This window comes from Diabrotica undecimpunctata, chromosome 3 (genome assembly GCF_040954645.1).
Source record: "Diabrotica undecimpunctata isolate CICGRU chromosome 3, icDiaUnde3, whole genome shotgun sequence".
In the NCBI taxonomy this organism is placed as follows: domain Eukaryota; kingdom Metazoa; phylum Arthropoda; class Insecta; order Coleoptera; family Chrysomelidae; genus Diabrotica; species Diabrotica undecimpunctata.
This window is the reverse complement of record NC_092805.1, coordinates 113138596-113157001: the sequence shown is the minus strand read 5'-3', so window position 1 is coordinate 113157001 and position 18406 is coordinate 113138596. Positions and strand designations below refer to the sequence as shown.

The following is an 18406-nucleotide window of genomic DNA, read 5'->3' as shown; positions in this document are numbered from 1 at the left end:
GACAATAAAATACTTATATGACAGTGATCACTTTCCAATCATAATTGACATCCTAAATGACAAACAAGAAACAACACATTCAATTTACCAGACGTGGAAAATAAAAACCGCTAATTGGGACTCAGCAGTATATCGATGAAAAACTATGTAACTTCACATTAGATAGAAACATTAACAAAAACATATTATGTACATTAAATAATATAATTATATCGGCAGCGCATAAAGCTATCGGTAAACCAAAAACTTGTAATAGGACACCGGTCCCCTGGTGGAATGATCAAATTGCCAAATCATTATCTGCAAGCAAACACGCACTGAATATTCTTAAAAAAACATAAAACAGATGCTAATCTCCTGGAATTTAAAAAGCTTAGGGCACAAACTCGATATTTAATTAAAAAAAGCAAAAGAGAGTCTTGGCATGATTATGTTGCCTCAATAAACCCCTCAACTCCAATCGAAACCATCTGGAAAAAGATCCGAAACCTTAAAGGATCAAACAACTACATCAATATTAATAATCTTTCTTACAATAATAATCTTGTTACCGACAAAAAAGACATATCTAACGTATTAGCCGATGTGTATCAACTAAATTCTAGTGATAGCAACCTAAACTCAAATTTCATTAAATACAAAATTATGAAGAATCCTTTAAAATTTCAATCCATGACAGCAAATAGCCCCTAAATGAAAACATAACTCAACAAGAATTTGATTATTCTCTAAACTGACTTAAAAATACCACTTCCGGTCCAGATGATATTCCTCCTATTTTCTTGAAAAATATTCCAGAATCAGCTAAACTTATCCTCCTAGAACTATTTAACTCAATATTTTTCAATAATATATTTCCCAAGATATGGTGCCATGCAATTATCATCCCAATTCTTAAACCCAACAAACCTAAAGACGATCCCTTGTCATATCGTCCAATCTCCTTGGCATGTAGCATGTGTAAATTAATGGAAAAAATTATAAATAACAGACTAGTATGGCATCTAGAAAACTCAATGTTATTATCCCCCTATATAAGTGGGTTTCGTAAAGGCAGATCCACTACCGACAACTTAGTATCGCTTGAATCTGAAATCCATGAAGCATTTCTACACAATCAAAAATTACTAGCTGTCTTTATTGATATCAATAAAGCTTTCGACACTGCATGGAAATATAACATCTTAAAAACACTACAAAAATTTGAAATTGAGGGTCACATACTAGCTTTTATACAAAATTTCTTAACTCATAGACACATTGAAGTAATAGCTAACGGTTATAACTCTAGTCCACGCTCTCTTGAAAATGGAATTACGCAAGGCTCCATTTTAAGCCCAACATTGTTTCTGATTGCAATAAATAACATCTTGGACGAAATGAGATTACCGATGAAAGCCAATTTATACGCAGACGACTTGATTATCTACCACAAAAGCAGAAGTATGGAATGTACAGCTGAAATAATACAGAAGTTTTTACACACGCTTTTACAAAAATGGTCACTTAAAACTGGTTTTAACTTTTCTCCTGAAAAAACACAGTACATAATATTCAGCAAACGGAAAAATATAAAGAACGTTAATTTACTTTAAACGGACATACTCTAAAAGAAACAAACGAAATAAATTGCCTGGAGTTAACTCTAGATTGCACCCTAAACTGGAAAAGCCTTATACATACCTTACAAAAACAATGTCAACTTCTAATCTCCTGAAAATTCTCTCAAACCGTACGTGGGGAGCAGATACAAGAACCCTATTAAACTTATACCAATCACTTATACGTAGCAAATTAGACTACGGCTCAATATGTTATAGTACTGCCAAAAAAAACTACATTAAAAAAACTAAACTCAATTCAAACAACGTCACTAAGAATTGCTCTGTGCGCATTTAGAACTAGCCCAACCAATAGCCTTCAAGTATTAGCTAACGAATTACCTTTACACTTACGAAGGCAACAATTGTCACTAAATTATGCAACTCATGTATCATCAAATCATCAAAATCCTCATGCATTCAAATATCTTAAAACCTAAATGTATCAGTAATTACAAAAATAAACCTATGAATACACTCCCTTTTCATGAAAGAATCAAATTCAGTGGTTACGACTGTGAGCAGTTTAGTGCCATCATAAATCCAACCCAAAACTTTCCGTCTTGGTCAACTAGTCCACCAATTGTAAATACATCCACTACTCGCTATCCCAAAACATCCACCAACCCAACAGTAATACATCAATCATAGCATAAAATAATATCCCTATATCCAAATTCTGAACATATCTACACTGATGCATCAAAAACTTAATCAGGACTAGCAGCGGCTTACATACATGGAGCAGACCATTTTAAAATACGACTCCCTCTGAGTAGTAGCATATTTACTGGAGAAGCACTGGCTATTTTAGAGGCACTGAAAGTTTGCAAAAGAAAATCCGCACCTCATTATATTATAATATTTGACTCATTGGTTGCGTTCACCAGACTCAAGCTGCTTGCAAGCGGCTTATAATCGATTCTGGTGAACGATGTGCTGATCATGCGCTAACTCCAAGTGGCTGATAAGCGGTCGCCATTTTATTCAGCCTTAAATTTGTTGTGCTTAATCATCGCTGAATAGCTTATTCTAATATAATTAGAATTATAGTTGAATTCCGCCAACATATAAATTTATCAAATAAAAAATGGCAAATTTAATCGGAATAAAATATAAATATAATAAGACTATTTATAAAATATAATATATAAATAAATATAATATAATATAAAATATCGTCTTCAAACAAAAATGCTTCAAGAATATTATCCATTTTAGTTGGGTTAATAAAAACAAAACAAAGCAACACGCACAACCGTCAAACGTCAGTCGTTCACCAAACTTAATTCTTAGCATTAAGCGCTGTGTAATCGGATTGAAAGCGGATTAATCTGGTAAACGCAACCAATAAGTACACTAAAAGCTTTATAGCAATTGTATCCATCAAATGAAATTATAATGCTAATAAAAAATGAACTCATACTACTATCAACAAAGAACATAGAAATAACTTTTTTATGGGTGCCATCGCAAGTGGGAATCAAGGGAAACGAAGCAGTGGGCCTACTTGCGAATGAAGCTGCACTAGATGAAAACATCCCTGTGTCACACATGCTAACAAGAAACGACCATAAAACCTCCATTAAAAAAAATCGGTTGCCTGTAAAGTCGGTTTTACGGGCGAAAATTTTACGTGACAACGTCTTTTTCTCGGTAGAATAATATTGATTTAAACTAATAATTTACTTAACACTATCAACATTTGTCAATAGTATGACATAACCTATAAACTCAGTTTCTCAACTTTTGTGTCAATCTAACAATTAATCAATCAATCATAGTTTACGATAATGAAATATTAGTGTACAATTATTTACCTTTATTGTTGTAGTTGTTGTAAATGACGAATCTAAGCACTCCACATTTTCACTACAGACACAGCTGACGATACTTTCAACGATTTTCAACTTTAGCGATTCAACGCGCCTAATTCTCTAGTGCCGCGCGCAGCGGACCGATCATGTTTGAGTGGGAGAGAGACGCAAGGCATTCGCCGGTCCGGCGGGCCTCTCTCTCGTTCGGCGACTCACTGTAACAGACGTGAGCGGGCGTTACACTTTTTCTTAAATGACTCCCGACTTAATTTAAGACGTTGTCACGTCAAAAACATATTACCAACTTATGGCAGAGTAACTTTCAAAAGAAAAGGAAAGTGCCGGAAGAAAATGGTTGAATTTATTCCTGAAACGACACAAGGATAGAATTTCTGTCAGAAAGCCAACTGGAACGTCCATCCATAGAGCCAAAGACTTTAATAAGGAAAACGTGACACATTTTTTTGATATTTTGGAGGCAGCATTTGAAAATCATGATAAAGTATTCACCTGATAAAGTATTCAACGTGGATGAGACTGGATTAAGTATTGTTCAGTCTAAAGTCCAATATGTTATTGCGCTTAGAGATTTGAAGCAGGTAGGAGCATTAACTTCTGCAGAAAGAGGTTCTTTAGTCATAGCAGTCTTGTGTATGAGTGCCGGAGGAACTTTTGTTCCACCATATCTGATTTTTCCCAGAAAAAAACACAATGTTTTTTTGGAAAAAGGTGCTCCTCCTGGTTCAAAAATTGTGTGTCATCCAAGTGGATGGATTCAAACCCATATTTTTACACAGTGGTTCCTACATTTTATTGAAAAAGTGAAACCATCACAAAACGATTCAGTGTTGCTAGTGTTAGACGGACACTGTCGAAATTTAGAAATGATAAATTTGGAAAGGAAGAATTTTGTTGACATAGTGCGCTTGCCCCCTCGTTCTACCCACCACATGCAGCCCTTAGATAAAACGTTAATGGGACCCTTAAAAACCCATTATAGTGAGATGTTGAGATTATTTTTAAGGGAAAATCAAAGACCAATTACACATTATGACATTGCTGAACTATTTGGAAAGGCGTATCTTAAGGTACAAATGGGACAATTGCCGTTAATGGCTTCAGAAAGACCGGAATATTTCCTATAAATCGCCATGTCTTTAACGAAAGCGATTTCCTTGATGCAGAACAAGAAAATACTGAAAAAGAACAATATGCAGTAGTTGAAAATATTGCCGACAATAGTGTAGATGAAAATGAATTTGTTGGACCCGAAAATATTACACCGGTGCCAAACTTTCAAAAACAGACAGGACTTCGAAGGGGTAGGGCACCTGGAAAAGCAGCGATTATTACCTCGTCTCCATAGAAAGACGCTTTAGAAACTTCAATAAATTCTTCTTCAAAACAAGTCAAAACAGTAAAGCGGAAAGTACTAATGGAATCATTAGATAACCAACAACCATCTTGTAGATACCAGCATCTACGTAAGACGAAGAAGACAATATTTCAAGAATCCTCTTCAGAATCCGAATCAGTAAGTTTCAAAGATGATTCTTCCGATGATGATGACATGATAGATATTGCAGCAGACAATCCTAAAGAAGATGCTACTTGTTTCTATTGGGATGGAAAATTTTTGGAAGACAGAAAAGGAGAGAAGTGGATACAGTGCGTTGTCTGCAAAGAATGGTGCCATATAGATTGTTCCGGGTGTGAAACTGATATCTTTATTTGTGAGATTTGCAAAGACAATTAACATGTTTTGTCAAGGGATAGAAAGTATCTAAATCCTAATAAGTTAAAATATAAAAATAAAGAATTTCGTAAAATAGATAGTGTTTTATTTTAAATCTTATTTTTTTATTTAAATGCATACTACTGTGTTCCATATTAGGATCACAGCATATTCCATATTATTAAGTACATATTCGATATTAGATGCAAAATTGACCTTTTTCATATGTCACTTTTTGACTATTAACATTAATGTGTATTTATGAATAAAGAATCACACATTATTTTAAGAAACAAAAAAATTACAAACCAAATACAAAACAGTATTCCATATATGGCGCACTTAAAAAAGGGTATAAAATATAATAAGAATATAAAAGGGTAAAATTTACTCTAACTTTAAATCGATGTCAAACTGAAAAATCCAAATATCTACACCTACAGGAATTAAACAATTAATCCTTCAAAACTACCCAGACTTTTATAACAACCCCGCATACAAGTAATACTAGAATTATATTGTATATCACCGAGTGAGAGTTGTACGGAATAATAAAGGGTTGCGAGATTTTCAATAAAATTATACCTTTAAAAATACCATAGAAAGCTATATGGTTGTTTTTTAATATTATATTTATTCTAGTTCTATACGCTAATAATATAATTTTAATATAATAATTGTCAATTATTTCTTTGCTTTGGAAATTGATTACTATTAATATTTGTGTACTACAAAAAAATAAGTTCGGTGAGAACATTTTCTCATTTTATGTTTATCAGGGGCGGATACACGGGGAAGGGAACTGAGGAAATTCCAAACAAGGTCCAAAATTAAAGAAAACCTATTATGTATGTCTTTTAAGTCGTTTGGATTTATCTTTTTTGTCTTTTGGTTGGTATTTCATTGGAAGTTCCCTCCACCCAAGGCAAATATCTAGATCTGCCACTGGTTTGTATACTTGCAGATTTTAATTTAGTATTTTTTGAAATTGTGTCCGTATTAACTCTTTTTTTTAAATAGCATTAGTTGACCCCCAAGAACTGTTGAATGTGACATGGACTTTTTTCAATACCATTCCCAACCGCGTATGAGTCATAGACGTATATATTAACATAGACTGAGCAGTCCGTAGAGCTAAGTGATGACACCATATTTTTTTCGTTGTTCGTTCTGCCTCACTCTTACAAATAGTAAAGCTATGACAGTGTTGTTTAAGTGGGAGAAGTAGAAATACGTAAGTTTCTCGATATAATGTGCTAGAGCCACAACGAACAAGGGAAAGAGATCCTATCGTCAGCACGCGCGGCCTATGTTAATATATACGTCTATGGTATGAGTGCATTTGTTTTAATATTCTTAGTTTTGGTTAGTTTAAATTTTTTACAATAGAAGTCGTACAGTATTATTTGTAGTTTTTAAGATTATTTTTATAAAATAATTTTCAATATGTGTGATATATCAATAATATCCAAAGTTTGGCGTATATCAAAAAAGATGGGAAGCATTAAAGTCAATGTATGTCAACCTAGATGAGTAATTGAGTAAATATACCTAAAATAATTAATTATTAAATTAATTTAGCAATCCAATTACGAAAACAATTTGTCCAATGAATCAGAGGGTCGGTAAAAACGGGAGTTTTTTGTCCTTACTTCCTTGGTAGTTTTAACATCTGGCCTAATCCAGTTACAAAAAAGATTTTATGTTCACACTAACCACAGCAAGTAAAAAAGCAAAAAGTTCCGGTAAAACACGGCCGACACCTTGCCTATGTTTCCTTCGATCGAGAATAACACGCTTCTAAGTGCAACGGAGGGAAAATCTATATTATTCTACTAGTAATTTTGCCCGCATGCGACGGGGGATCCAATCAATTGCATCTACAGTCACTCATTAAATTTTTAAGATAATAAACTTCTTGCCAAGTAAATATAAAGTATGATCTGGTACTCTTCTGATCTTTTTTTTACTATATGCTGTATACTCAATGACATTAGAAGTGTTACACCTAGAAGGAATAAATTCTTGAACCTAATTTTTTGGCAACAGAATGACAACATTTAAAACATGCTATGATAACAATATCAATGTTTTTTTTTCTACTTTTTGTAAAAATAAAGTTTTACCTTTAAATTTTTTTGTGAAGACACCGATTTGTATAGAAATTTTTAGTTATTATTAGTGTAAGAAAATGCCTCGAGTTCGAAGACATCAAAATTACCACCATGTAAGCGATTTTGACAGGGGCAGAATTATTGCGTAGAGATATGAGTTTGTTGTATCGCGAAATAGGCCGTCACATTAATTGTACGGCAATGACGGTTATGCGTGTCTGTCGTGTGTGGACACAGAAGACCTACTGGTCAACCGAGGCGTACCACAAAGCGTCAAGATAGGCGCTTTAGATTACTTGCTCTGCGAGACCGTTATGCTACTACGCGTCAAATTGCTGACCAATGGTTTGGAGTAGTAGGTGGACCTGTTAGTATGCGTACACTATATCGTCGCATTCGAGCCTTTGGACTGGTTTCATTCTGCCCACGACTAGTGCTTCCTTTGACTGCGGATCACTGTCATCAACGTTTGTTTGGATTGGTGCAGAGAACGGCAGCATTGGGTGGCAAAATGGCGTAATGTAGCATTCAGCGATGAATTAAGATTCTGTTTAGGAACGCATGATGGTCGTAGGATGGTAAGACGCCGCCGTGGAGAGCGACGAGATATCGGGTTTGCTGTTGAGAGACATGTACACAGGACAGTTTGAGTAATGGTTTGGGTGGCTATTGCCTATGGTAGCCGATCACCACTTGTGTTTATTCAAGGCAATATGACAGCTGCGCGTTATGTTGATGACATCTTACAAACCACTTTACTGCCTTATCTCGACGGCCGTCGAGACGTTCTTTTTCAGCAAGACGCGCGTCCCCATATTGCTTATGTTAATGTTTTGAGGTGGCCACCCCGTGTTCCGGATTTAAATCCTATCGAACATGTATGGGATATGATGGGAAGGAGATTGTCCACTTTGCACCATCCTCCACAGACTCTGACACAGTTAATACATGAAGTTCAAGTTGCTTGGAACGAGGTGCCACAAGCAGACATCAATCATCTCATCTTGTCAATGCCTAGACGTATACAGGAGTGTATTCAGCTACGGGGTCGCCAAACACATTATTAATTTTTTTTTATTACTTGTTAATAAAAATTCTTGACAACGTTATCGTTTCATTCTTGATGTAAATCTACCAAGTTGCCAATATATATATATATATATATATATATATATATATATATATATATATATATATATATATATATATATATAATATAATAATAAACTAGTTTTATTTTGAGGTTGCAGTTTACATAACGTGTCAGTCAATAATACCTAAAGAGGAGTGCAGAATTGGAGAGAGAGAGAGAGAGAGAGAGAGCGAGAGAGCAAACGACCGGAAGAAGTGGAAAAAATTAACGAAGAAAATAGAAGCCACGGCCCTCCATGACCTGTAGCGCTGTATATGTATATATATATATATATATATATATATATATATATATATATATATATATATATATATATATATATATATAAATGTTTTGGATGGGTTGAAGTCAATAAAAGGGGCTATTGGTTAACTATTTATTATCTCGAGCTTTCAATTGTGTTTACACTTATTACCAAAAGCTGCTAAAAAAGACAAAATATCTTACAAAGTTGAACTAGAAAGAAATTTTTTTTGTTAACTCACCAAATAAAATTAGTTTGGTTAATAAAATTGCTGCAAATACATTTCAAAAAGAATTAATAATAAAATGCCCTTATCTAATAAATTCTTCCCTGAAATTTTAATAATATTGAAAACATTTTCTTAACAAAAATAATTGAATTTATAAATAGTTTAAAGTAGCAACCAATTACAAATAAGGCTCAATGTCATAAATGCCAACTTAAAATTTTTACTTTTGACAATTATATTGCCAAAAATAAAATTTTGTTTAAAAATTCTTTTTTGTTTAGTAACAAAAAAGAAGAAGATTTATTCACGATTGATAGATGTCTGAAAAAATGTAACAGATATATGGAAAATTAAATAAAAATGTGATATTTTTCAAGTTTCATATATAAATTATAAAGAAATAATATAATTATAAATTTTGCTTACATTTTGAATTTCTGATCTTTTGTTTAAATTACTATCACTTTTGCTAATACAAACCATTTCCAAAAAAGTCCTTTTGAATTTATTACTTTCACTACATAAAATTTTAATGTTATCAAAATCCATAATATGGTTCAACAATCACTATCCCAATAGGTGGATCGGACGAACGGGACCGATTCTGTGGCCTGTTAGATCGCCCGATTTAACACCGTGTGACTAGCACATCTGCGGCAGATTCAAAGAACTTGTTTATCAAGTTCCAATCCGAACTAGAGCTCATTTAATGGAAATGATTATCAAAGCAGCAAAGACATTATAAGGGCAGAACTGAGGTTAAAAGTAACCACATCAGAAATACGATGTAGGGCAAGAGGAATGGTGGTGCATTAGGAATGGTGGTTCTCATTTTGAACAACAATGACTGTTTTCTGAAGTTTATGTACATACTTAATAAGGCATAATAAATGTTGCAAAAAGCATGATGTATCGTTGTTGTGTTTTACCTTTCTTACCCGTTTCATTAATGAAGGTTATTTTAACAATGCATAAGATTCAACGAAGGGTTTTTGCAATCTGAGCAAGTAATACGTAAGGCATTTTGTATATCAGGGAAGTGTCTCACTTAGATAATTATTTTTAAAAATAAAATAGATGAGCAGCCTTATTTTCGAATATTGACAAATTTAACTTTATTTCGGAAACCTTAACAGTTTGAGCGAGACATTATTAGCAAAAAATTTTGCAAATGGTGTCCCCTATTATCCCTTAAAAAATTTCCATCGACCTACCAAACACCCTGTATATATATATATATATATATATATATATATATATATATATATATATATATATATATATATATATGCTAGAATGTCTATGTCTAGAATATGCTGGTATCTGATCGGCCTATGGTGGAGCAGTACGGCAAGAGATAAGGGCTTGCGGCTTGGTGATACTCCTCCATAGATCCCTACCGGAAGGGTGTGTGCCGCCTAAATACCGGGTATATATATATATATATATATATATATATATATATATATATATATATATATATACATTACATGTACTATACGTCTCACGTCGTTTGATTTGATGTGTCATATGTTAGGATTCAGCTAGTTGTTTATTTTGTACTCAGTCAGAGGCCTTCTTCAGGTCAATAAAGCAAATTTACCATATCTATTATCATTCATAGTGTCATATGATATCTCATATGTCACTACGTTCATAATAACGAAGACGCTATTCGTTATATCCTTTCCCCTTCATTTTCTATGTAGCACGTTAGGATTCGATCAGTTGTTTATTTTGTACCCAGTCGGAGGCCTTATTTAAATAAATAAAGCAAAATTGTTATTACAGTAAATCTGTAATAATATGATCGCATAGTGCCCTATGCGATCTCGTATGTCACTATACGTTCATTAATAATGAAGATACTGTGTAGTGCCCTTTTGTTAGTTTCCTTGTTTGTTTTTTCTATCTTAATATATTCGTTATATTCTCCCGTTTCAGTTTCTCTTACAGTAAATTTATTTTTATCCATAGTGCTTTATGATATCTCGTTTGTTTTTTTTTCCTAATATATTTGTTACATCCTTCCCTTTCATTTGCTATGTCACTTGTTATTATTCGATTACTTTTAATTTTTGCTCTGGCAGAGGCCTTATTTAAGTCAATAAATCAAAATTTCTCTTATAGTAAATCTATTTTTATCCATAGAGGTTTATGATATCTCGCATGTCGCTAATAGTTCATTAATAACGAAGATGCTGAGTAGTTCCCTTTTGGTAATCATCTTGTTTGTTATATGGTAAGTATGTAAGAGTGATACACGCTCTAAATAATTTAAGGACAATACATACTATTTTATAAATTTTTTAAAGCCTATTTCTTTCTTTATAATCAATGTTAGTTCTTTAGTAAATAATATAAATATTTTTTTATAAATTTATAAATAATTAATGCGTAAATATTAGCGTAAAAATTAAAAGTTGGTGAATCAGTGAATGTTCAAAGATATATGAATAGGACCACTTTCTAAACGTGGTTCATGCAAGGGCGGTTTAAACACATTGCTGTATCAGGAGAAATTCTGAAAGCAAAAGCAATAGAATTTTACAAAAAAAAAAAATATAAAGAAAGATTATTTTCGTGCCAGTGCTGGGTGGTTGGATAAATGTAAGTGGTTTGGTATTCGTCTGTTAACTATATCGGTGAAAAATTATCAAGCAACGAATCTGCAGTGCAGATATTTATCCAGCATTTTAAAGACAAAGTACAAGAACTGGGACTTCCTGGATAAATCTATGATGCCCTAGTTGGGTCACTTTGTATCAGAAGTAAAGAAGTTTACGAATAAATAAATCGTGTTTGAGTTTTCTTATTTTGTTTGAGTGGTCTCTTAACGAGGTAAGCCGAAAACATCCTTGTCTCTTATATATATTTTCAAAGAAATATTTATTTTAGACCCTTATTGGGTTTCTAGAACTATGTTTATTGGTCCGAGGTTATCTAAATAGCTATTGATTTATGGTATGTGTTCTGAAACCATCAATTGGTTTGGAGAATATCCCGTTTGCTTAGCCGCACAATCCTATATATTTTTATGGTGGATGTTATATTCTTGCAGTGATATATGCAACGTTTCTGTCAGCCGAGTACCCAGAGGGTAAAAAAAAATATATCCTTTCTACACGCCACAACAGCATTTGGATAATTCAGGTTGTATCCATTTTATATTTTTTTATTGAACAGTGAAGATTATCTATGAACTAAATAACAGTGAAGTGATTTACTATTGATCTTTTAATTACAATAAATATCTTCTACCCAATAAACAAATCTATTTTTTATGTGAACGAATTGCGAAATTCGGGATAAAGTATAATTTAATTTTCATATATTTCTCATTCATAATCTAATGTCATGATATAAAATGTTTGTTTCATTTTTGTTTATAAAATAAAAGGGTAGTTTTAAAACCATTAAGGAATGTCGACCATTTCATTTTAATTTTAAAAATAATACAAACAGCTTCTATATGATTTTTGAAAGAACCGCACCCAAACTCTCAGACACGAGCAGAAGGGTCTAAATTGTTTGTATACTTAAGTAAACAGTCTGCTCAAGTTACAATATGGTGCTGTAGCACTAATTTCTTTTGAGATTTCTGTTATCTATTGCAATATAGGCATCACATCTCGCTGTGATTCATATTTAAAATTTCTTCAGAATTAACTATTATATTTTCCAATAAAACACATTATATTGCTACTAGCACAATTACGAAAAACACTAAATAAAAATCAAACACTTCAAATGTAGTAAGCATATAAGATTCACATATGAAATAAAAAAATGCAAACCAGATGTGGTAACTGTATTTAGCTAAAACCCAAATATTGAAAAGAAGATGTGTTAAATATATCTTTTAATTTAGTTTTGTTAGAGTATGGAAATATTAATACCAATGAATATCCAAAAGCAAAAAAATATGTATTAATTCTTAGTCTCAATATTGCTAACTTTATTATAACTTCTATTTAAACTTATTTACAACAGATATACAAGTAATGCTAAAAAAGACGTCCTATATTTCATTATTAAGCCTCTAGTCACGTTGCAATAGTTTCGAATATTTTCTCCTTGGTCACGTCGGAGCGAATAGTCCTCTCTCCATTTGTAGATATTTAATATTGGTGTAATTTAATTTAATAAACTATTTACCAAAACAAAGATGATGATTTACTATAGACACAAATAATCCTATACAATAATATAATATAATAAATTAAAAAAATTTAATAAAAATATAAAATTTTAAACTCTTTTTATAAAAGCTTATAATTGTAAAAATGTATCATACTGGTGTTCTCACACAAGCTAATAAAATGGATTTCGTTTTGCTGTTATTTACTATTGAGTAGGTTACACCTAAAAATAAAAATTATTTTAATATACAATCACACATTTATAAGTACTATTAATTAATTAGTACAAATTAATTAGTACGGTCGTCAGAGATTTGATACCTAAAAATGAGACGAACAAGCTGAATTTTGCTGAGAATGTCAATTTTGGGACCCCCAAAAATGCAAAAAAGTTTACCACTCCTACCTCCTTGCTTCCTGTAAAATATTTTGTCGCAAATAAAGCCCGTTTCTATAAATCTCTTCAATAAATAAACGTTGTGCGATTTTTTACGATTCTCATATCAATAAAATTTATCACTTCCATTAGCCGGTTGTGGTGGAATTTTCATTGGTACAGCTTTCATTGGTACAGTAACATTACATTTCAATTTTAAGTTTTGGCAACAAATATGAGCCATTTGAAATATTCCTAACAAACGCTGAATTAAACTTTCACATTATAAACGATCGTACGTCACGGAAAATGTACCTCCACGAAGACGGTATTGGGTAGAGTTTGTAGCTAAAGTTGTGTAGTTTCGAAAAACGGACTTGTGTAATCGAACAGAAGCAGTTTCAAACGTTTTAGATTGTTTGTAACGTAAAATGTTAAATTCAGCGCTTTATAGGCATATATCAAATAGCTTACATTTTTTGCCAAAACTCAAAACGGAAACTTCATACTAAAGGTTTTTGACAATGGAGATTCCATAGTGACCAATCCATGTAAGTGACAAATTTTATTGATATCATGAGTAAAGCTCGGATTACAGGCAAAATGCCTTTTTTGCCTATTATAATTGTTTTTTGCACTTTTTGCCTTTTTTCGTAAATTCCGTCTATTTGTGCCTTTTTTAAAATTTCATGGTACTACCCATGATATTATTCTATTACTAAACCATTCTATAATAAAATTTTGGGTCAATAATAAAATATCAATGGTTTGTTTATATAACAGATTTCTAGGAAAATGTACCTGATCGAGACTTGAGGGTTAATTATTTGGAAATCCCTAAGCTTTATTAGTTTATTATCAGTTGTACAGTCGGTTACTGTATCAGAGTTTAGTCACAAATTGCTGTATCCTAGTTTAGTTTTGTTGGATATACTGAAAAGCAAAGAACACGTTTTAAAACGTTTTAGACATTTGTGTGAAAAGATGACATCTAAATTAAGGCTATGGATCGCACCTTATTCGGATTTCTCTAGAAGGAGATGGATCATTTTGTAAACCATGCGGCAAATCGGTAAGTTTTATTTTTTTCTCGTCCCACAACATAACTAAATTCTAAAGCAATTTTAGAATTCTAATTATTTTTTTTTTAATTCTCAGATTTCAAGTAGAAAAAAGTACTTTATTGACCAGCATTGTGGAACCCCACTTCATAAACGTAATTTGGAAAAATTAAATTCCTCTAAGTTAACCCAAACCCTCGTTTTAAATGCTTTTTCGAAAAATATCTTAATAAATCCTTACCGGACGAGAGTACATTGAGAAAACATACTGTGGAAAAATGTTATGTAGAATGTATTTCAAAAATTAAGCGGGAGTTAGAGGGCAATTTTTTGTATATTATCGTGGATGAAACGACAGATGTATGCGGCAGGTATATAGCTAATTTAATGATTGGAATTTTGAACGAAAACTTTGCGAGAAAACCTTATTTAGTTGCCGTTAAAGAATTGAAAAAAAAGACAAACAATTTAACAATAAGTCGATTTATACAAGATAGTTTAAAAAACCTCTTTTTACCCAACGCTATACCAGTGAATAAAATAGTTTTAATTCGTTCAGATGCTGCGGCATATATGTTAAAAGCTGCTGTTAATTTAAAGTTTTTTTATCCTAATTTAATTCATTGCACTTGTGTAGCCCACGGGGTAAATAGAATTGCTGAAGAAATAAGAAATCTGTTTCCGTTGGTAAATAATTTTATAAATTTTATGAAAAAAGTTTTTGTAAAGGCTCCGTTGAGGGTGCAAATATATAAAGAAAGACTTCCCGGTGTCCCTTTGCCACCTAAACCAGTAATTACAAGGTGGGGAACCTGGCTCGAAGCAGTTTTTTTTACTTTGAACATTGCAATGAAATAGAATTAGTTATGTCAGAATTTGATGATGATATTTCCGAAGCCATTCGAGAAGCAAAAAAAATATTAAAAAATCCCAAATTGAAACAGGAACTCGCTTATATCAATGACAATTATAAATTAATAGTTACCACAATTACCTTATTAGAAAAACAAGAGATAAATTTATGTGAGTCAGAAAATTAATAGATAATTTAAAGACGAAAATTAAATCGACACCTGGAAGTAACGGTCAATTAATTTAAAAAAAAAAAAAATGAATTATGTTTTCGACAAGAATGAAGGTTTTTCGTTTTTATTTAATGTTGCTAAAGTTTTGAATGGGACATTTTCCGAGGAATTTCAAATTATGCCAGATTTATTATCCGCTCTGAAATATGCTCCAATTACATATGTCGATGTCGAACGTTCGTTTTCAATGTACAAATTAATTTTAAGTGATCGAAGACATAGTTTTAAGGCCGAAAATATTGAAAAACATTTAGTTGTTTCTATTAATGATAAAATTTTAAGTGGTTACAATGTTTAATTATTAATTTACAGTTATTTAGTTACTAGTTTATTTATACTAATGTTATGATTATGATGTGTAAATATACCTGCCTTAAGTTAATATTACGTTAATTCACTTTGTACAATAAATAATAAGTTATATTCCTTTATTGCCTATATTTTGCCTAAATGTTAATATTCCTGCCTTTTTTAATAAAAATCTTTGCCTATATAGGCGCCTTTTTCTTCAATTTTTGTTACCTATAAATCCGAGCTTTAATCATGAAAATCATAAAAAATTGCAAAAACCGCTCAACGTTTATTTTTTTAACTCCATTATAAAACTGACATTATTTGCGGCAAAGTGCAAATATTTTATACTACTGTAAATTTTATTTAAAATTGATTTCGCGCGCGTAACTGATTCAAGGTCGCTTCAAGCGTTGTTTTTGAAAGAACGATTGATTCTACACAAAAAGTGCTAATAAACATTTTTGTTCAAAATGATCTCAGCTACACTTTTTACTTTAAACATATTTTTCTACTGCGTACAGATTCTCGATAAATCGGTTTTTTCCGTCCTCCCTACCTTGCGAGGCAGGTTTTAGGGTGAAGACGGAGGTAGGGGTGGTAAACTGTTTTGCATATTTTTTGGAGTCCCAAAATTAATATTCTCAGTCAAATTCAGCTTGTTCGTATGATTTTTAGAGGTTCAGTGGCATTTTTGTCTCTGACAACTGAAGTAGTAGTCATAAATAAAAAAAAGTCAAGAAAATCCTTAATAAGTGTATGGACTTTAACTTTAAAAAACATCTCAATTAATTTTTCTTTTTCCACATTCTGAAAGAATTCACTTGTTTTTTATTGGATATCTGTCAAAACACGACGTCATTGATGTTTTTTTTTTAACTAAAATATACGGGATATGATATATAATTGGGAAGCACTAGTAACATTCTGTATACCATACCGTTTCAAAATGGCGTTTGTTAAATTTTGAAAATATCTTTATTTAATACTGCGCGATGTATAGTATCTGTACTAAATTTGATATATAATAATAATTTTATGAACTTATTCGAACGGATCTCTCACTCAAAGTTGTTTCTCGCGTTTTTCCCTTTTTAACGAATCGTCGCACACTTACGCAGCTTAAGCCGTTTGAGAGCTACATACCTAAGGCCTCTGTGGTTATCCCCCTCGAAAGTCCAACCCTCAAATAATCTTAGTATTTCCTGACCTCGATAAGCCTTTTTCAGGCCTCTCATACTAGAAAAATTGGACCTTCAGTTCGAATTTGTCACATCAATATCGAAAGCATAAGCTACGAAAAGGTTACTAAAAGATAATGATATCGTCGTAGTCGCCATTCAGGAAACTCACTGTGTAACAGATCATGATCTCCAAAAAGGCGAAAAACACCAGGCTACGAACTGCTGGATGCTACTCATCGTCAAACATACAGCACAAATACAAAAAATTGAACATGGAAAAGGCATCTCTTGTTACCACCTCCTCTTAGAACGACATACAAACCGTTGTTATAAAAATCGGCAGTATTACTATCACTAACGTCTATAAACCTCCAGGTAAGCAATGGCCAACTCACGTTTTAGAAATTTACCCCAATCCAGCGGTGTATGTAGGCGACTTCAATAGTCATAACGAGCAGGGGAAATACAGGAAGAATGACATAAATGGGGATGCCTTAGTACAATGGACTGAAGATGAGCATTTATATCTCATTTTTGACGCTAAATACAAAGGCACATTTACATCAGCCGAATGAGACAGGGAGTACATTAGAGTAAATTAGAAATACAAGTTCAGGTAAAAGCAGCGAGAAAGATAGGAGAAAGAATATGTAAGCTCGAGTTTGATAATGCTGAAGAAAAAGAAAAAATCATGAAAAATAAATGAAAACTGCAGAAAATTAGGGACCGACGCATATATATTAATCACGACATAAATGCAGCAGAAAGAGAAATGCAGAATGAAACACAAAGAAAGACAAAGGACAAAGGAAGAAAAAATGAAAGTGAATTTGGTGAGAATTTAGTTCAACAAACAAACTGTAGGAAAGGAAGACGGGAAATGGAAGAGGAACGAAGGAAAACTAGAAAAAACAAAAAAACTAAGAGTAAATGATAGTTTGGAACATAAGGTAACGAACAAGTCAATGGATAAGAAAACAAATAAAATAAATAATAACGGTCAGGAAAAGGGAAGTGCAAAAAAGAAAACAAGAAGAAAGAAACAAGCAGAATAGAAAAGAGATATGGAAGTTGAGAACCTGGAATATTAGAAGTATTAGAAGCAAAGAAAAAGAACTCGAGATGGAGACTAATAATCGTATATGGCCCAAACGATGACGGTTCGTCTTATAATCGAACGGTCACGCTCTTGCGTAGTAAATAAAATACGTTTCAACAAAAAGATTATCATACATTCATGTACTCCTAGACACTGATGATGGAATATGGATTCCGAAAACGTTTTGTCTAACGTAGCCCGTTTGGGTTTTTAAATATATACCTTTTACAAAGGATTTTAATAAATTTTTTAAAAAGATTATCGTTCATCCATCC

The 18406-nt window shown here is 32.3% G+C and overlaps 2 protein-coding genes across 2 annotated transcripts in view; one reads left to right on the top strand and one right to left on the bottom strand.

Annotated features, from left to right (window-relative positions):
- Positions 1–3912: 3912 nt before the first annotated feature.
- On the top strand, positions 3913–4563 carry LOC140436022 (uncharacterized). The gene has a single exon (XM_072524732.1). It carries the CDS (start codon positions 3913–3915, stop codon positions 4561–4563), a length of 651 nt encoding a protein of 216 aa, XP_072380833.1.
- Positions 4564–13046: 8483 nt separating this feature from the next.
- The window catches only part of LOC140437240 (uncharacterized), a 59442-nt gene continuing 54082 nt past the window's right edge, over positions 13047–18406 (bottom strand). The window contains exon 10 of the mRNA XM_072526642.1: positions 13047–13258. Within this exon, the coding sequence (XP_072382743.1) occupies positions 13185–13258 (74 nt within the window). The 3' untranslated portion in view covers positions 13047–13184. The remainder of the gene's footprint in view (positions 13259–18406) is intronic.